General features: G+C 50.0%; 2 protein-coding genes across 11 annotated transcripts in view; one reads left to right on the forward strand and one right to left on the reverse strand.

Moving 5' to 3' along the window:
* Positions 1 to 996: 996 nt before the first annotated feature.
* Positions 997 to 19,221, forward strand: Dync2i2 (dynein 2 intermediate chain 2). Of its 2 annotated transcripts, none has more exons than XM_021184569.3 (9): positions 997 to 1,191; positions 13,072 to 13,323; positions 15,857 to 15,966; positions 16,751 to 16,908; positions 17,469 to 17,578; positions 17,934 to 18,101; positions 18,217 to 18,449; positions 18,619 to 18,776; positions 18,889 to 19,221. In XM_021184569.3, the coding sequence occupies exons 1-9, from the start codon at positions 1,006 to 1,008 to the stop codon at positions 19,125 to 19,127; spliced, it is 1,614 nt and encodes a 537-aa protein (XP_021040228.1). In that variant the 5' UTR covers positions 997 to 1,005; the 3' UTR covers positions 19,128 to 19,221. The 2 variants fall into 2 exon arrangements, with proteins under 2 accessions (XP_021040228.1, XP_029330162.1); XM_029474302.2 differs by lacking the exon at positions 997 to 1,191 and adding an exon at positions 12,572 to 12,967.
* Positions 19,222 to 19,763, reverse strand: part of Sptan1 (spectrin alpha, non-erythrocytic 1) — a 69,280-nt gene continuing 68,738 nt past the window's right edge. For all 9 annotated transcript variants that reach the window (XM_085835054.1, XM_085835060.1, XM_085835057.1 and 6 more), the window contains one exon: positions 19,222 to 19,702. In XM_085835054.1, the coding sequence (XP_085691180.1) occupies positions 19,577 to 19,702 (126 nt within the window). In that variant the 3' untranslated portion in view covers positions 19,222 to 19,576. The remainder of the gene's footprint in view (positions 19,703 to 19,763) is intronic.

The following is a 19,763-nucleotide window of genomic DNA, read 5'->3' on the forward strand; positions in this document are numbered from 1 at the left end:
ACAATTGAGCTATAGGGGTAGTTCATTGGTAGAACATAGGAGCTGGCATGCAGAAAGCCCCGGGGTTCAACCTCAGCACTTCAAAAAGTAAACCAGCTAACTAACAAGCAAGCACACGGAAGGCTAAGGATTTAATAAGATAAACACTCATTCAACAGCCTCTGCCGGGCGTGGTGGCGCACGCGTTTAATTAATCCCAGCACTCGGGAGGCAGAGGCAGGCGGATTTCTGAGTTCAAGGCCAGCCTGGTCTACAGAGTGAGTTCCAGGACAGCCAGGGCTATACCGAGAATCCCTGTGTCGAAAAACAAAACAAACAAACAAAAACCCAAAAAACATAAGCCTTTGGGTGCTTGGCTTGACACACAATAGGCACGCACTAACTTGTAGTTGTGCCCATTTCGTGTGTGTTGAGGACTGAACCTGGGGCCATCTATCATCTCCTGTTGTTAGTCTCGAATTTTAATTTAACAAGCATTTGATTTGTTATTGTTTATGTAAATTTATTATTAGGCCTCCCATCCATTCAATTCCACGTTCGATCTGTGTATGATCCATTTCATTCCATTCACTGGAAATGACGCTAACTCAAACGGCGCAAAGTACGGTTCTGGAGTAGTCGGCTGCTTCCAGCCCGGCAGGGTCTCCGGACCAGCATGGCCCACTAGGCCGCCACAGGCCGTCCTGTCTCTGTGCTCGGCCGCTCAGCGCCATCTTTGAACCTGGAGTCCACGCCTCACTTCCGCTCTTTTCCTTATACCACGAAGAGCTGTTCCGGACCCCAAAATGGCCTCTGGGGATAGGGCAATCCCAAACCGCTGCCGTTTTGTTGTATTGGCTGATAAACATCTTCATTATTTTTCTTCTGGGCCTTAAAGACGATGCTGTAACCAGTTCAAAAACGGCGCCGACCGCTTCACTTCCTCTCTTCGGACTTCCGTTTGTGGGGGTGAACCCACTAAGGTCACGTTCCAGGGCGCAGGCGCGAGAGGGCGGGACCGTCGCCATGACAATGCGCGCGTCGCCCAGGCATTTTCCGCGCGTTGGAAGCGCTGGAGCTGCTGCCCTGGCTGCTGGCGGGGCTGGCGTCGCCGAAGGGCGAGGGCGGCCGGCGCCTCTTCAGGACGAGACCCTGGGCGTGGCGTCCGTGCCCTCGCAGTGGAGGAGCGTCCAGGGGATCCGCGGGGAGACGGTGAGGGCGCGGGCCCGCTATGGCAGCGCGGGCGGGAAGGCCTGGCGCCGCATTGTGTTTTCACGGTTTTTTTGTTTTTGTTTTTGTTTTTGTTTTTTTTTTTCGAGACAGGGTTTCTCTGTGTATCCCTGGCTGTCCTGGAACTCACTCTGTAGACCAGGCTGGCCTCGAACTCAGAAATCCGCCTGCCTCTGCTTCCCGAGTGTTGGGATTAAAGGTGTGCGCCACCACTGGTCCGCGTGTTTTCATGTTTTAAGGAAAAAACTTAACTCACAGATGCTTTCGCGTTAGCCTTTTTTCAGTCTCAGAGGAGAAAGAAACCAACCAACGAAAACAAACAACAACAAAAGCAAACCAGGGCAACAAAACTCTTAGGGGTCCCATGCTGTTGTTAAATGACATGTAGTTAATTTACTTGGTGGATCGTGCACGTGCCACAGCGCCTGTGGAGGTCAGAGGAGAACTTTGCACAAGGTTGTTATCTCTTTGCACCTCGAGGGGCCTGGGAATCCAAGTCAGGGTGTGGTGCTTGGCTAAGTGCCCTTGCCAGCTGAGCCTTTTTTGGAAGGGTTTTTTTTTTTTTTTTTTTTTTTTTGTAAATGGCAGTTTTTAGGCATTTCAACTTGACATTATTGGTTTTTGAAATGGTCAGATACCTTGAGGGCTAGCTTGAACGGGTTTCTATGTTCCTTTGTTGTTGCTTTTTTTTTTTTTGGTTTTTCGAGACAGGGTTTCTCTGTATAGCTCTGGCTGTCCTGGAACTCACTTTGTAGACCAGGCTGGCCTCGAACTCAGAAATCCGCCTGCCTCTGCCTCCCGAGTGCTGGGATTAAAGGCGTGCGCCACCACGCCCGGCTTGTTGTTGCTTTTTTGTTTGTTTGTTTGCTTTTGTTTTTGTGAGACAAGAGTTTCTCTGTGTGCCCTGGCTGTCTTGGAACTTGCTCTGGAAACTAGGCTGGCCTTGAACTCAGAGATTGCTGGAATTAAAAGGCCTGTCTCACCATTGCCCTGCTATGGTTTTCTAGTGTAATCTAAAAACATACAAATAATGAGGCCTGATGCTGACCGACTGGTGTGTTAGGGATTCATCAGCAGGGAACCTGGCGATAGCTGCTTTCCTGGTGGTTGCAAGGGTTATAGTAAGCCATGTATGTAGACAATGTACTGTAATGCCACATAGGTGTGTCATGCTACCGACAGAGCAGGGCTGAGGAACTCTTGGAAGAATGGATGTTGAGTGCCTTTGAGAAGACCAGATCAAGAGTGAGCACTGGCTGACTCTGGAGCTGGAGTCAGCACATTTGTTTGAGGTGTTGGAAGGGGCTGGAGAATCCTTGAGGAAAAGGGAGAGTGGTCCCAGGTTAGACCAAAATGGGTAAGTAGAGACAGGTCAAGTAAAGTCTTGCAGAACTCACAAGAGAAGACTGCTGTTGACCAGTCTGCCTCCAACCCAAGCCCCAGTGGTGTCTGCAGCCTTGGCTTGAGCCTTGTGGGCCTACAGTCTCATGCCCTGATCTGCTCTGCGTTCCAGGCCCTTCTCCGGGCCCTGGGACATGGAAGCCCTTGCAGTGGAAAGCAAGAAGCATGACCATGTTAGAGTGCACTGTGTCCTTGCAGCAAGCTTGTGATTTGTGTCCTGGTCTAGCAGGGTGCTCAAAACAGCTCCTGCTTGCTGAGGAGATCGTTTGGAAGACTCCTGACTGAAATCATCAGTTCAGTCAAACTTCTTTTCAGCACTCGGGAGGCAGAGGCAGGCAGATTTCTGAGTTCGAGGCCAGCCTGGTCTACAAAGTGAGTTCCAGGACAGCCAGAGCTATACAGAGAAACCCTGTCTCGAAAAAACAAAACAAAACAAAACCAAAAAAAGATTTATTTTATGTATGTGAGTACACTGTAGCTGTCTTCAGACACACCAAAAGAGGGTATCAGACCCCATTACAAATGGTTGTGAGCCACCATGTGGCTGCTGGGAATTAACTCAGGACCTCTGGAAGAGCAGTCTGTGTGCTCTTAACCACTGAGCCATCTCTCCAGCCCCCTGATCTAACTTTTTTTTTCTCCCCTTAAAGAGTGAATCAGAATGCCATCGGTTTTCTTTTTTTTTTTTTTTTTTTTTTTTAGGTTTTTCGAGACAGTGTTTCTCTGTATAGCCCTGGCTGTCCTGGCACTCACTTTGTAGACCAGGCTGGCCTCGAACTCAGAAATCCACCTGCCTCTGCCTCCCGAGTGCTGGGATTAAAGGCGTGGGCCACCACGCCCGGCTCGCCATTGGTTTTCTTGTAGACAGACTTCCAGAACCCTGTAAGGCTGTAGGGAATGACCCAGATCCACGGAGTGTAAAGGCCTCCGCACTGGGGGCAGATCCTGAATCCTGAAGGAGATTCTTAGGTTTTTCATTCTTTTATTTACTGATGCATTGCTTGAGAGTGTGTGGGTGGCCATGAACGTGCCATGTGCTGGTGGGAGTTGGGGGACAGTTTTTGGGAGTCAGTAGTTTCTGTGTACCATTTGAGTCCTGTGGGTGACACTCAGGAAGTCTGGGCTTGGCCTTAAGCACCCTGCCTGCTTCATTAGCTGTGAGAATGAAGGCGACAGGAGAACATGGGCGACTTTTCCTCTTGGTATCAGTGGTTTATGTCTAAAATTTAGGAAAAAATTGGGTTGGTAGAGAAGTGGAGGGCCACATGGCTGATACACTTGTAGTTCTAGCACTTGGAGAGTGGAGGCAGGGGAATCAGAGATTGGAGATCAGCCTGGGCTATATGAGACCTTCTCTCAAAAACAGACTAGTGAGATGGCTCAGCAGTTAAGAACACCCGGGTTTGATTCCCAGCACTCACATGGTGACTCACAACCATCTAACTCCATTTCCAGGGCCTCTGACACTCTCCTCTGATATCTGCAGGCACCAGGCACACATGTGGTGCATGAACATACACTGTGAGCAAAGCACCCATATATGTAAAAATAAGTATCAAGAAGAAAAGCTTTTTTTTGTTTGTTTTGTTTTTTGTTTTTGAGACAGGGTTTCTCAGTGTAGCCCTGGCTGTCCTGGAACTCACTCTGGTGACCAAGTACTGGGATTAGGGGCGTGCGCCACCACCCGCCTGACTGCTCTTTCAGAAGACATGGCTTTGGTGTCTAGCAGTGAGGTTGAGCACCCATGGCTGCATGTAATGGCAGCTCTAGGGGACACAATGTCCTCTTCTGCAGACTCCAGCACACACTTGGGGAGGCACCCGGATGTACACATACACACATAAGTACAAATATGATCCTTAAGGCAGCCACACATGTACAGTGCACACAGCTTAGAGGCTGATGGGCACTACTCCCGGCTCCATGGCACAGTGGTCGCCCAGAGTGGACCAGCCCTGTTCACTATTGCACTGCAGCAGAATGCTGGCGAGCATAAAGGAAGTGGGAATTTTAGGAGGTTCTGGGGATCCCGTGCATTGCCTCAGCCTGTGCAAGTACCCAGTCACCGGCCAGCCCTTCAACCTAGAAAGTCTAACTTGGAGCTGGAGAGTGCTTAAGAGCATTTGCTGCTCTTCAGGAAGACCCAGGTTCTATTCCCAGTACCCACCACATTAGTGGTTCACAACCATCTGTAAATCTAGCTTCAGGGAACCCAGTACCCTCTTATGAACTCTTTGGGGATCTGTCTGTCTCTCTCTCTCACACACACACACACACACACACATGTATATGCATAACTTACAAAAGGTAAGAAATTTATTTTGGGGGCCCTGGAGAGCCAGCTCAGCAGTACAGAGCATTGGGTGCCTTCTCAGAGGACCCGGGTTGAGCTTTCATTGTCTACAAGGTGGCTCACAATCATCTGTAACTCCAGCTTTAGGGACCCAGTGACCTCTTCTCGAGTGCTGGACTAAAGAACATTTCCAGAACTTCATTTCCTTTTAGTAAACTGCTAAGATGCTTCCAGTCAGCCAGGCGGTGGTGGTGCACACCTATAGGCCCACCACTCAGGAGGCAGAGGCAGGTGGATCTCTGAGTTCAAGGCCAGCCTGGTCTACACAGTGAGTTCCAGGACAGCCAGGGCTACATAGAGAAACCGTGTTTTAAAATACAACAAAACAGCACAAAGATGATGTTTCCAGTCTCCTTCCTGTCAGGGAGCCTGGGCTGTAAGTACCTTGCTCTCTGGCCAGCTCCGCTCGAGAAATCAGCATGGGCAGGTGGTACTGTATGTCTGCCTTTCAGCAGTGCACTGGAAAGAAAGCCTTACGTTCACATTTAGTTATTTCTTGTATAAGAGTGTTCTGTTTGTATACTATATGAGATTGTGGTATTCTGGGCGTCCAGGAGAGGGTGTCAGATGCTGGGGTCCTGGAGCTGCTCAGAACTGTGAGCTGTCATGCGGGGTCTGAGAGCCAATGGTCTCCTCTGAAGAGCAGTGAGTGTGTTTGCATGTTTTGTTCTTTTGTGTTTTTTTTTTTTTTTCCCTAGACAGGGTTTCGCTTGCCTCTGCACCCCCCCCCCCCCCCGAGTGCTGGGATTAAAGACGTGTGCCAGCACGCCCGGCTTGTGTGTTTTTTTTTTTTTTTTTGGTTTTTCGAGACAGGGTTTCTCTGTATAGCTCTGGCTGTCCTGGAACTCACTTTGTAGACCAGGCTGGCCTCGAACTCAGAAATCCGCCTGCCTCTGCCTCCCGAGTTTGTGTGTTTTTTTAAAAAAATATTTTTTTATTTTATGTATATGCGTACACTGTACAGGTGGTTGTGAGCCTTCATATGGTTGGGAATTGAATTTTAGAACCTCTGCTCACTCTGGTCCACCCCGTTTGCTCAGTCCCTACTTGCTCCAACCCAAAGATTTATTTATTATCATACATAGTATACTGTTGCTGTCTTCAGACACACCAGAGAGGGCATCAGATCTCATTACAGATGATTGTAAGCCACCATGTGGTTGACGGGAATTGAACTCAGGACCTCTGGAAGAGCAGTCAGTGCTCTTACCTACTGAGCCATCTCTCCAGCCCTTTTTTTTTTTTCACCTCAGGCTTTTCTCTATTTAGCCCTGGTTATCCTGGAACTTTCTCTGTAGACAAGGTTGGTTTTTTTTGGAAAAATTTTTTTGAGATAGAGTCTCCCATGTACCCTTGGCTGGTCTTGGACATCACAGAGATCCAACTGGTGGTCCCAAAGGCGTACACTAACTACGATACCTGGCTTCTTTCTCAGCCAAGACTAATCTGCTCATTGAAGGAAGAGTTTCTGATTGTTAGCTTGAGATTGGGTTAGGGGTTCTTACTAAGGGTTGGCTCTTGCGGCTCTTTCTTTCTTTTTAAAGATTTATTTATTTTATGTATATGAGTACACCATTACTCTCTATAGACACGTCAGAAGAGGGCGACAGGGGCTGGAAGGTAAGAGCACCCAACTGCTCTTCCGAAGGTCCGAAGTTCAAATCCCAGCAACCACATGGTGGCTCACAACCATCTGTAACGAAATCTTGACGCCCTCTTCTGGAGTGTCTGAAGACAGCTACAGTGTACTTACATATAATAAATAAATAAATAAACAAACAAATCTTAAAAAAAAAAAAAAGAAGGGGGCGACAGATCTCATTACAGATGGTCGTGAGCCACCGTGTGGTTGCTGGGAATTGAACTCAGGACCTCTGGAAGAGCAGTGGGTGCTCTTAGCCGCTGAGCCATCTCTCAGGCCTGAGGTCGTTTCTAGTGGGGTGTGTTAGTTCCTGTGGGAAGTACCATGGCTAATATGAAAGTGTGCTGCTGCTCTCTCGGCAGAGGTTTAGAGTTTGAGTATCTGTCCCTCCAGTGCTTGGAGCCTCTGGGATGCCCTAGAGGTGCATACTGCCTGCAGCCTGCTGTGACCCTGGATAGCAGGTGTATGGTGTGATCTGGGAATCAGATTTTTTTTTTTTTTTTTTTCGAGACAGGGTTTCTCTATGTAGCCCTGGCTGTCCTGGAACTCACTCTGTAGACCAGGCTGGCCTCGAACTCAGAAATCCGCCTGCCTCTGCCTCCCGAGTGCTGGGATTAAAGGCATGCGCCACCACGCCCGGCGGGAATCAGATTTTATGTTGAGCTGGAGTTAGTAACTACTTGCATAACTCAGTCTGCTGTCAAAAGTACCAGGAGGTCTATCCTATGAGGAGAAGGTAGCCAGGTCTGGTAGCTGATGACTGTTGATTGGGGGAGTAGAGGGGGGAGGGCGGTGCAGGGTGGACACTGAGTCAGGTGTTCAAGGCCATGGTTGGCTACATAATGAGTTCTAGATTAGTCTAGATTCCATGAGCCCTGCCTCAAAAAAAAAAAAAGGATAATGGGGGCTGGTGAGATGGCTCAGTGGGTAAGAGCACCCGACTGCTCTTCCGAAGGTCCGAAGTTCAAATCCCAGCAACCACATGGTGGCTCACAACCACCCGTAATGAGATCTGATGCCCTCTTCTGGTGTGTCTGAAGACAGCTATAGTGTACTTAAATATAATAAATAAATAAATCTTTAAAAAAAAAAAAAGGATAATGGTAAAGTATACATGTACCAGGTGGACTGCCAAGACTGTGGCTTAGTAGGTAGGGAGCACTCCCTACTCCTGAAGAGGACTCAGACCTTGAATCTAGTTCCAAAACAACCACTGTCTTCTAGGCAAAGTACACATAATGTAAGATAAATCAGTCTTGATATTTTGCTCAGGTTATTACAGACCCTTGGGTTCATGTGATCCTTCTGCCTCAGTCTCCTGCATGGCTGGCTACTCCACTATGATCTTTGATTTTTATTTTATGTTTTTTTTGGGGGGTGGTGGTGGTGGCTTGAGACAGGGTTTCTCTGTGTAGCCCTGGCTGTCCTGGAACTCACTCTGTAGACCAGGCTGGCCTCCAACCCAGAAATTCGCCTGCTTCTGCCCCCCCCCCCCCCCCCGCGCTGGGATTAAAGGTGTGCGCCACCACGCCCAGCTTTATTTTATGTTTGTTTATTTATTTTATGTATGTGAGTGTGCTGTAGCTGTACAGATGGTTGTGAGCCACCATGTGGTTGCTGGGATTTGAACTCAGGACCTTCAGAAGAGCAGTCAGTGCTCTTAACCACTGAGCCATCTCTCCAGCCCTATTTTATTTATTTATTTATTTATTTTTGTTTTGTTTTGTTTTTTCGAGACAGGGTTTCTCTGTGTAGCCCTGGCTGTCCTGGAACTCACTCTGTAGACCAGGCTGGCCTCGAACTCAGAAATCCACCTGCCTCTGCCTCCCGAGTGCTGGGATTAAAGGCGTGCGCCACCACGCCCGGCTTTTTATGTTTTTATTTTTAAGATTGTTACATTTTGTGTGGGGGGGGGCACTAGTGTAAATGCCACAGTGCATGTCTGTCATAGGGACAGTTTGGGAGTTAGCTCTCTCCTTTCACTGTGCAGGTCTTGAAGAACAGGCTCAGTGATGAGCATCTTTGCCTGTTGAGCCATTTGGCTGAGCCCAATCCTGCTCTTTTTTGTTTGTTTGCTTTGAATTTTCACGGCAGGGTTTCTCTGTATCCCTCTGTGTCCTGGATCTTGCTCTATAGACCAGGCTGGCCTTGAACTCAGAGATCTGCCTGCTTCTGCCTTCAAGAGGTTGGGATTAAAGGCGTGCACCACCGCCTGGCCCCACCCTGCTCTTTTAAAGTGTGCAGTTGTGTGGTGTGGAGTTGCTTTCAGTGCACACTCATCTCTAGGACCTTTTCCTCAGAGCTCCTTGTGAGAGGGAGGGGAAGGAGCCCTGAGTTCCTAGAGAGAAACCTAGGAAATATGAGCTGAGCAGTTTCTGTCTTTACATCCCAGGGACTGCAGGGTAGGCACCTTCTGCTCCTCTCCTGCTCACTTGAATGAACTTTGAGTATCCTTCTCTCCAGGCATGCCTGTCTATCACGACACATGGCGCCCTCTGCTGGAGCCTGTGCCATTAAGTAAACCTGTGGCTTCTCCCACCAAAGCCTTGGTACTGGGCTGACAGGCCTGCCACCATGCCTGGGGCCCCCTTCCCTGCTTTGAGACATTGTTGCTCAAGCTGGCCTCAAATTTAGGACGATCCTCCTGCCTCCACCTCCTGAGTGCTGGGATTAAGGTGTGTGACACTTTTGTCTCTAGATCCTTTTTAAGGCCTTGTGAAGAGACCCAGACTAACCAGAAATGTAGCAATTACTGCATACAGCTCATCTCCCGGCCTGGCCTCTCCCATGAGTCCAAGTCTTTTGAGTAGCTGTTTGCTGCAGAAGCACTCAGAGCCAAGTTCAGCTACGGGTGTGGCTGGGTTTGTGTGTGTCCGTATGGGACATATACCTATAATTCCAGGTAGAACTAAGAGGACCAGAAGCTGAAGGTCATCTTCAGACCCTGGACGTGGGAGAAACAGCACTTGCATAGTCAGGGTGTCAGCGAGTGTATGTGGACAGTGCACACTGGAGCGAGGCTGGGCCGGTTGCTGGCTCTGCATTGCTTAGTCTATATATATATGTAATGTATGAGTACACCATTGTTCTCTTCAGACACACCAGAAGAGGCATTAGATCCTACTACAGATGGTTGTGAGCCACCATGTGGTTGCTGGGAATTGAACTCAGGTCCTCTGGAAGAGACGTCAGTGCTCTTAACTGATGAGCCATCTCTCCAGGCCCCTTGCTCAGTGCTCTTACGAGGTATTGCATGTCCTTAACACTGGGTCAGATAGGTGCGTGTCTGCTATAGTGCTCTCACATCGAGTGTATATCAACGAGTGTTCACACAGGCACTGGAAGGGAACAGTCATGGATGGGGGTGTGGGGTAGAGCAGACCTGAGGCCTGGAGAAGCCAAGGGACTTTGGTGGCCTCTTGTTCATTGTCAAGACCAGGTGAATAGGGTCCATCAGAAAAGAGGGTGAAGGGGCTGGCTTTGTGGCCTTGGACTTCATCCCAGAATCAGAAACACACACACACACACACACACGCCATTAATTTTCATTTTAAAATCCTTTTTTTTCCACATAACATATTTTGATCATGGTCCCTCTTTCCAAACTCCTCCCAAATCCTCCCCTCATCCAAAGCCACACCCTTTATTTTTCCTCTCAAAACAAGCAACTGAAAAACAAACAGGCCAGGCAGGCATGGTGGCGCACGCCTTTAATCCCAGCACTTGGAGGCAGAGGCAGGCGGATTTCTGAGTTCGAGGTCAGCCTGGTCTACAAAGAGAGTTCCAGGATAGCCAGGGCTGCACAGAGAAACCCTGTCTCAAAAAACCAAAAAAAAAAAAAAAAAAAAAGAAAGAAAGAAAACAGACAAACCAGAAAGAACAAAACAAACAGAAAAAAAAAAAAGCCAAACAATTTAAAGAAAGTCCAGTGCTGCCCGCCTGGGTTTGAACTTAATATGTAGCCAAGGACAAGGTGTGACCCCCCACCTCCACTTTCTGTTTGGTAGCATTGTAGCTGTTAGTCAATGTGGCTGAGTTAGATCACATTTTCGGTTCTTTTTTTTTTTTTCCTTTCTTTTTTAGACAGAGTAGCTCAGGATGTCCTGGAATTAAAGACACGTACCCTCACACCATAATGACCACAGCACTCTGACCACTGAAGACATTGGCTCTGTCCACCTAGGCTGATGCGTTGACCTCTGACTTGCCCTAGGTCTAGGTCTAGCACGGCTTGTCCTGGGCTGCTGTCCTGGCGAGGTGGGCAGCTGCTTTCTCTATCAATCCAAGTTCCAGGACTGAGCAGGGAGTTGGACCAGTCCAGAGAGCCCTTTAGAGCAGTGGTTCTCAGCCTTCCTAATGTAATGCTGTGACAGTTCCTCATGTTGGGGTAACCTCCTGCCATAAAATTATTTCCTTGCTGTTCACAACTGTAATTTTGCTATTGTTGTGAATTATAACAATTTTTTTTTTTTTTTTTTTTTTTGTTTGTTTTTTGAGACAGGGTTTCTCTGTATAGCCTGGCTGTCCTGGAACTCACTTTGTAGACCAGGCTGGCCTCTGCTCCCCTGGGATCAAAGGTGTGCGCCACTACGCCTGGCTTATAACAAATATTTGATATGCTTGATATCTGGTATATGACCCTCATGTGGGTCCAGACCCACAGGTTGAGAACCACTGCGTTAGCATGCGCTGAGTACCCCTGCTGCTCCAGCCCCTGTATTGGCTCAACTTTGACAGTAAGTAGCAGATACCACCCAAACAGCTCACGGTGGACCCTGTGGTGTGCATACCTCAAGACCTCCATGTGGACTAGGCATCTGGTTCTGAGAGGCAGAAATTGGAATCTACCATCATTATTTTGTGCCTGTATGTGCACATGTGTGGAGTCCAGAGGAGCCTCCCAAGCTCTGAGACCACAGGTAGGAGCCACCAGTGTTGTTGGCACCAGCCTGCCTCTACCTGAGACTTGGCTCTATCCCCTTTGCTCACTGTAGGACTGGCTCCAGCAGTCTCCACACAGCAGCTCCCAATTGGTTCTCCCTCACTTGAGCCTGAAGGGACTGGCAAGGCCTTTTCTGTTCCCATGTGGCTGGCTGTGGGGCCAACCCCTTCAGGCCTGCCAGAGCCAAGCACCCCTGCGTGTGTGTGTGTGTGTGTGTACACATAAATACACATCTGCTTCCCAAACACTATGTGAAGTGCCAGACATGCATAAATGGTGAAATGGGACCCTGTGTTGGAGGGTCAGAATTCCCAAGTGTGTTGCCACTTGGGAATTCTGAGCAAGTATGAAGTTAATAAAACAGACAGCTGGCTGCCAGGGACCGTGTCTGAATGTAGTATCCTGTGGGGCTGAGAAAGGCACTACACCCAAGTTCTAGGGTTTTTCGGCCCATAGGGGCTTCATGTACAGAACCTTGGTGGGTGGCAGAGGTATGGGCCTCTTTCCCAAGAGTCTCTTTTGATAGACAAGATGATGACAAGGGTGGCTGTGGCTCTGGGTTGGTCTGTGCCTACAGCTTCTCCCCAAGTGGGTCCTGTGCTTAACTGACAGGGAGGAGGTGAAGGTGTAGGAATGGTGGCTCTTTCTCCCCACTGGCTTGTCATGAATACCTGTCTGAAAGAAAGATGCTTGATTTTGTTTTTGTTTTTCGAGACAGGGTTTCTCTGTGTAGCCCTGGCTGTCCTGGAACTCACTCTGTAGACCAGGCTGGCCTCGAACTGAGAAATCCGCCTGCCTCTGCCTCCCAAGTGCTGGGATTAAAGGTGTGCGCCACCACGCCCAGCAAGATGCTTGATTTTGATACAAGCTAGGGTCATTTGTAGAGAGGGGACATCGATTGCAAAAATGCCTATATCACATCGTCCTGATTAATGATTGCTATTGAGGGCCTAGCCAACCATGGGCAGTGCCAATCCACAGGTGATCCTGGCCCGTAGAAGAAGAGTAGAGAGCTGAGCAAGCCATGGAGAGCAAGTTAGTGAGCAGCACTCCTCTGTGCTCTCTGCTACAGTCAGTTCCTGTCTGCAGGTGGGAATCTGCCGGGAAACGGGAATTCCTGCCCTGACTCTGTAAGTCAAAGAAACTTTTCTCCCTGCGTTGATTTTGGTTAGTGCTTTATCCCAGCAACAGAGAACAAGCTAGGGCAATAGACCAGGCGGGTCTCAAACTTACAGGGATCGGTATGTTCCTGCCTTCCAAGTGCTGGGATTAAAGGCGTGTGCCACGACATAGAGGATACAGTATGTGCTCTTAAACCACGAAGCCATCTCTCCAGGAAACAATCCCCCCAGCTGTGTGTGTTCGCACAGACGTGTGTGCAGGTCTGAAGACAACTTCAGGAGTCAGCTCTCTCCACTATGTAGGTTTTGGGAATTGGATCCAGGTCATTGGACTTGGTGATAAGCGCCTTTATCCACTGGACCATTTTACTGGCCCATGACCCTGGTTTTAATCTCTTTCCAGAAAAGTTGCCAGACAGCAGGCATTGCCACAGCCGAGGCGTCTGCCCAGGCCCGGACACATGCAGATGCTCAGGTACAGACAGAGGCTCCCGAGGAGCCAGCAGCCATGGCTCCTGTTTCCCAGTATGACACCCTCAGGCTGGAAGCCTTTCTCCGGAGGGTGGAGGCCATGGTCATCCGGGAGCTGAACAACAACTGGCAGAGTCATGCCTTCGATGGCTATGAGGTGAACTGGACTGAGCAGCAGCAGACGGTAAGATGGGGGCTGCTGGCTTGGGACAGTAGTGCCAGCACCAGCCAGTATACCAGGTGCAGAGTGTAGAGCTGGCTCACCCTGGCCTCGAGGAGGTGGCCCTCTTGGGGGAAGCCTGTGACTGAAACAAAATCGAGTTGCTGAAGAGGTGTGGGGTTGTCGCCAGGGCAGCCTGCCACTACCCTGGCACCATCCTTGCTATGACCTGCTGTGGTCTCTTCTCTCAGGGCAACTGTAGCCCTACTGTCTCCACTTTCTAGATGGGGCCTGTGGAGATGCAGTGCTTTGCCCAGGGCTGCACAGCTCTGAGTTACCTGAGCTGGAACCTGAATCCTGGACTGTGTGCTAAAGGTACCAGGTGTCTTGGCATTTCCATCTTCAAGGCACGGCTCCAAGCTGACCCTTGTAGACCTGGGTGTTCAGCTGTGTTGGCAGCTGAAGCGTCAACCTTGTTTGACAGTGGGCCTCGAGTCACCTCTACCTCTCCAGTTATTGTCACAGATACTTTAACATTGGCTTTGGTGCTGCAGATTGAAGCCAGGGCACGTGCATGGTGACCGCATACTCTGTCACCAAGCCCTGCCCCAGACCTATAGCTAGACATGCCTGCCTGTGTGCAGACCTTGAACTTCTGACTGCTGCCCCTCACCACTGAGTACTGAGGTGGTGGACAAACAATACCACATCTGTTTATGCAGTGCTGAGGACTGAACTCGAGGATTAAAAATCAAGAGCATTTATGTGCTTGGCATGGTGTTATCCATTTCTGATTCCAGACTGAGGAGGCTAAGAACCCTGTCTCAGGAAAAATACAAAAAACAAAAAACCCCAACAAATTAAACACACAAAAAACCCAGCTATTTTTAAAAGGTACACAAGATGACAAAGAATATTTACTAGTATTACTCTTGTTAGTGACAGTCACACAAGCACACCAACTTAGCTGTAGGGTGTGGGTTTGTTTGTTTGATTTTGAGACAGGGTTTATATGGTCCTGGAACTCAGAGATCTGCCTTTGCCTCCCAAATGTTAGGATTAAATGTGTGTGCCACCACTGCCTGGTTTTAATTTTTTTTAGTGTGTGTGTGTCTGTCTGTCTGTCTGTCTGTCTGTCTGTGGGTTTGTACATGTGAGTATGGAGGTCAGAAAGGGTGTCTGTCTGTTTTTTGTTTTCAAGACAGGGTTTCTCTGTGTAGCCTTGGCTGTCTTGGAACTCACTCTGTAGACCAGGCTGGCCTTGAAGTCACAGAGATCCACCTGCCTCTGCCTCCTGAGTGTGCCACCATCACCCAGCTAAGGGTGCCGTCTCTTAGAACCAGAGTTACAGGTCGTTTTAAGTTACCTGATGTTGGTGCTGGGTTTTGAACTCAGGTTCTCTGGAAGAGCAGTACGTGTGATGAACCTCTATCCATGTGTGCTTTTTAAATTTTGAAGAGGTTCTCGCTGTGTATCTAGGCTGGCCTAGAGCTCACTGTGTGGTCCAGGCTAGCCTGGAGCTTGCAGAGACCCCTCTACCTCTGGACGGAGATGGCTCCATTGCCACCAGAGATGATTTGCATCACTCATTTTACTTTGGTTTTGGTTTATTTATTTTTGACAGTTTAAGCAGAAATTCATTTAGCTAAGCGAATGTCCCAAAGACAAGCTGTAGTGGGCTGCCCCAAAGCAGAGTGCCTTTTACAAACAAACAAACGGCAGACCAAAAATAGGACCTTACTATGTAGCTCTGGCTAGCCTGGAAGACATTATGCAGACCAGGTTGGCCTAGAACTCACTTAACTATGTAGCCCAGGCTAACCTCATTGATGGCACTCCACCTGCCTCTGGCTCTTGAGTGTTGGATTGCAGGCAGGCATCACCACATTGGCAGGCTGTGTTCCTTGCATCTCTGTCTCTATGAACGGGGCTGCTGCCCTATGGCCTTTGGAGGCTCACCAGCATTGCCACTGCCTTGTACCCTCCCTGGCAGTGGGCATGTGTTTCTGAAGGCTTGGTGTAGGGTCAGTCATGAAATGAGCAGGTGTGGAGCGTTACACGGAGTTTTGACTCTCTGCTGCTGTGCCCCTCCCTCTAGGGCCTGCTGGAGCTCTCACTTGCTGAGAACGACTCCCGAGGCTTGACTCTGGGGTACAGGGAGTAGAGCAGACATGCTGGCACATACATACCTATAACGCCAGCACCAGGAGGCAGAAGCAGGGTTGCCATTATACATTGAGACACTGTGTTTCTTCCTGTGGTGTGTAGAGTCCATAATGAAATTGGCACGTTGGCCTTTTATAGGTGTGTAGGCCAGTGGCATTTAACGCTCGCTCCCCATGTGCAGCCTTAGCCACCTTCCAGCTTTTGCCTGGGTGTAAGCTTGGAGCCTGCTCAGCTGTGCATCTCAGGCCCCCGTCCAAGGTTCTGAAGTGTCCTGTAAGCACATGAGGCTGTATATTCTCTGCCTTTGAGGGAAGAGGTACACACCTGCAGGTAGGGACCCACTTTCTAGATGGAGTTAGTGCTTAGGACTAGGAATGGCCTGTCTCTGCAGGTGTCCTGTCTGCATACCCTGGTCTACCCCCTAGCCCAAGGGCAGGGTCTGCACGTGACCGGCATTTCCTGGAACTCGACAGGCTCTGTGCTGGCCTGTGCCTATGGTCGGTGAGTGACAGCTGGGGTGGTTGGGAAGTAATGGAGATCCGAAGACTTGTTGAAGCTTCTGTTTCACTAGCTGCAGGGTTAAGAGTTAGGTACAGAGCAGAGGGAGGTGTTGAGAGCCCATGCCACAAGGCCCATCTCCCTACTTGGCAGTAAGGCTTGGTTGCCCGCACTCATTTCTGGTTTCTGTTGCTGGATGTTCTGTGGTCTCCATTCACCATGTATGGACACACTTGGGTGCTGTGGACCCTTTTCCCTACCCTGGGAAGGGGGACTCACTGTGTAGCTTACAATGGCATTGATCTCTTTATCATGTCTCAGCTTTTTTTTTTTTTTTTTTTTTTAATTTATTTTATGTATGTGAGTATACTGTAGCTGTCTTCAGACATACCAGGAGAGGGCATCAGATCTCATTACAGATGGTTGTGAGCCACCATGTGGTTGCTGGGAGTTGAACTGGACCTCTGGAAGAGCAATCAGTGCTCTTAACCATTGAGCCATCTCTTCAGTCCTTGTCTCTCTCACCTTTCTAAGTGTCTTTTGCACATAGTCAGCATTTTCTAGGTCAATTTTCTGGAACACCAAGAAAAACAGGCCACCTACAGTGACATTATGCTTAGCCCAGGGACTTTTTAGAGAACATGGTGCCCATAGGGGAACCTATGACACACACCCATAGCACAGTCTAGGTGTTAAGGGTACACAGGCTAATTTGGGGGGTGATTAGTGAGGCAGACAGAAAAGGTGATGAGAGCCGCAGAGATCACTCAGGCATGTCCCTGTGCAGGCTAGATGATGGAGACTGGAGTACACTCAAGGCCTACGTGTGTACTTGGAACCTGGACCGCCAAGGCCTGAATCCCCAGCAGCCATCAGTAGTGGTGGAGGTGCCTAGTGCTGTCATGTGCCTGGCCTTTCATCCCACACAGCCCTCCCACATTGCCGGTGAGTGCCTAGACCTCCCCAGCCTCCTCTCTTCTCAAGGCAGCTTTTTGCTGGACCATGGCAGGCCACTCGGGAGACAGCTGGGGGTTAATCTGCCTGTGTGGACCTGTGAGGGGTATGGAGCTTGGAGGGAGGATGAAGAGGTGCTAACAACAGATGTGCCTGCTAGAGGGGTAGGTTTCTGGGTATGGGCCTCAGCTTTCTTTTTTTAAAGATTTTTTTATTTATTATATGTAAAGTACACTGTAGCTGTCTTCAGACACTCCAGAAGAGGGCGCCAGATCTCATTACGGATGGTTGTGAGCCACCATGTGGTTGCTGGGATTTGAACTCTGGACCTTCGGAAGAGCAGTCGGGTGCTCTTACCCACTGAGCCATCTCACCAGCCCGGGCCTCTGTGGGGATGGTTCCTGGGCTGCAGCAAGGAGGGACTGAGTTTGAGGCCCAGGAATTAGGATTTTTCCTCGCAGGAAATCGTCAGAAGAGGCCTTTGTCCTGGCTACATGGGATGGAAGGCAGACATGGCTGAGCTGATGCTCAGATCCTGTTCATCCTCACAGGGGGGCTGTATAGTGGGGAAGTCCTGGTGTGGGACATGAGCCGACCCGAGGACCCACTGCTTTGGCGTACAGGTCTGACAGATGACACTCACACAGACCCAGTGTATCAGGTTAGGAGGCTGATGGGTGGATGGAGCGGGAAGCCACTTCCCATTCCCTTGGCAGGGGTGGTGGTAGGGGATGGCAGCAGCTGCTGAGAGTTGGGTTACCAGGGAGTTGGTGGTTTGACAGCTGCCTGGGCATTCTCAGATCTGCAGTCTGAGTTAGCGACCCACGACTTGTCCTCTAGGGCACAGGGCTCTTCCCCAGCCTGAGCCTGCTTTCCTGGTATTGACATAGTTGCCTGGGATAAGGACATCAGAAGCCCCTGGCTCTGAGGTTTCCTCTAGAATTCTTTACCCTTACAAGGTACAGCTGGGGGGTGAGGCTGATACTGGGGATGCTCCTCTCTATCCTGCTTCTCAGGTGCTGTGGTTGCCTGAACCCCGGCATAGCCACCGCTTCCAGGTACTGAGTGCGGCCACAGACGGCAAGGTGCTGCTCTGGAGAGGCAGTGGGGCTGGTCAGCTGCGGCTCGCCAAGGGCTTTGCCCTGGCTGTGCAGCAGCTGCCTCGGAGCACCAAGCTGAAGAAGGTGAGGCCAAGGTCCACGGGCCCGCCCGAGGCACCTGGGCTGGGGGACCCACTACTTAGTGTTCTTTCCCCTGCCCCACTGGCTGTCAGGACTTATCACTTATACTTTTCCACAGCCACCCCGTGGAGAGACTGAGGTGGGGGTGACATCAGTGGCCTTCTCCAGCTTTGACTCCAGCCTTTTCGTTTTGGGCACAGAAGGTGGCTTCCCCCTCAAGTGTTCCTTGGCGTCAGAGGCAGCTGCTCTCACTCGGATGCCCAGCTCTGTGCCGCTGAGGGCCCCAGTGCAGTTCACCTTCTCTCCCCACGGTGGCCCCGTGTATTCTGTGAGCTGTTCCCCCTTTCACAGGTAGGGTGGAGCCACCCTTCCCCAAGCTTTGAAACACCAGAAGTCTGAGTCTTTGCAATTTGGTGGTTGGTCCCAGGGCTTGTCCTTGGAGGCCAAGGCAACTTTCCATGGGCAGAGCCCAAGAGGTGCTGGTGACAGCACCATGCAGGTCTCTCTCTGCACGGTCTAGGAATCTCTTCCTGAGCGCTGGGACCGATGGCCATGTCCACCTGTACTCCATGCTGCAGGCTCAGCCCCTTACCTCACTGCAGCTCTCTCACAAGTACCTGTTTGCTGTGCGCTGGTCCCCTGTGCGCCCCTTGGTTTTTGCTGCTGCTTCTGGGGAAGGTAGGCACCAGCCATACAATCTTCCCTTTAAGTGCAAAAGTCATGTGGTGAAGATGGTGGCCACAGGCTCTCTGCTGTGGTTTCTATATGTTCTGAGCCATTCTCCCTGCAGGTGATGTACAACTGTTTGACCTCCAGAAAAGCTCACAGAAACCCACAGTTTCAATAACACAAACCCAAGATGGAAGTCCTGTCTACTGTCTCGAGTTTAACAGCCAGCAGACACAGCTCTTAGCCGCTGGTGATGCTAAGGGCATGGTCAAAGTGTGGCAGCTGAGCACAGCCTTCACAGAACAAGGACCCCGGGAGGCAGAGGACTTGGATCAGCTAGCAGCAGAAATCGCTACCTGAGAGCCCCAAGGAGCGTGGTCGTGGTGGTGGTGGTGGTAGCATGCTTCAGGATGGCTATGTGCTAAACAAGCTAGATAAAGAGGAGCAAAGCCTGTAGGGGGGAAATGAGTCCTTTATTTCTTTTACATGAAAACAGGATTTGGGAAGAGGAGAAGGGAGCTGAGCCAGCTGCTTTGATTTAAGTGGGAATGAGGGCAGCTGGCTCAAACATGGGTCTGGGTCCCACAACAGCATGGTGATTGTGACTGGAAGCGGTTTGTTGAAGCACCATTTTCTACTAAGTCTTACCCCAAGCTAAGCAGGCTATGGTTACACTGGAAAGTAACACTGTCTGGACTATTCTCCTCGAAAGCAGAGGAAGTGACATGCAGCAAAGGTGATAGATAGATAGATAGAGATAGCAGGGCAAGCAGTGTAGGACAGGCTTGCCTACAAGTCAAGAGGATTGATCAATTCACAAAGAGTGAGCGGGTGAACTCGACGTAGTCGAAGGCAGTTGGAAGTTCTCGGCCCTTGCCATCCACATAGGGCTTCATGTGGGAGACACAATAGTCAGCTTGTTCACGGGTCAGGTTCTGGAGGAGAGATGGAACAGTGACATCAACCAGTGCTGACCTCAAGTGCCCACAGGTAAAG

The sequence above is a fragment of the Mus caroli genome, unplaced genomic scaffold, assembly GCF_978045245.1.
Source record: "Mus caroli unplaced genomic scaffold, Mus_caroli_1 scaffold_2, whole genome shotgun sequence".
Lineage (NCBI taxonomy): Eukaryota > Metazoa > Chordata > Mammalia > Rodentia > Muridae > Mus > Mus caroli.

What these genes read in the sequence shown, in the direction of transcription:
- Dync2i2 (XM_021184569.3), top strand. Translation starts at nt 1,006, where the DNA reads ATGACAATGCGCGCGTCGCCCAGGCATTTTCCGCGCGTTGGAAGCGCT. An exon ending in GGACTGAGCAGCAGCAGACG is followed by an intron (nt 13,324 to 15,856) that starts GTAAGATGGGGG and finishes CTGTCTCTGCAG; the next exon opens with GTGTCCTGTCTGCATACCCT. An exon ending in TGCTGCTGCTTCTGGGGAAG is followed by an intron (nt 18,777 to 18,888) that starts GTAGGCACCAGC and finishes TTCTCCCTGCAG; the next exon opens with GTGATGTACAACTGTTTGAC.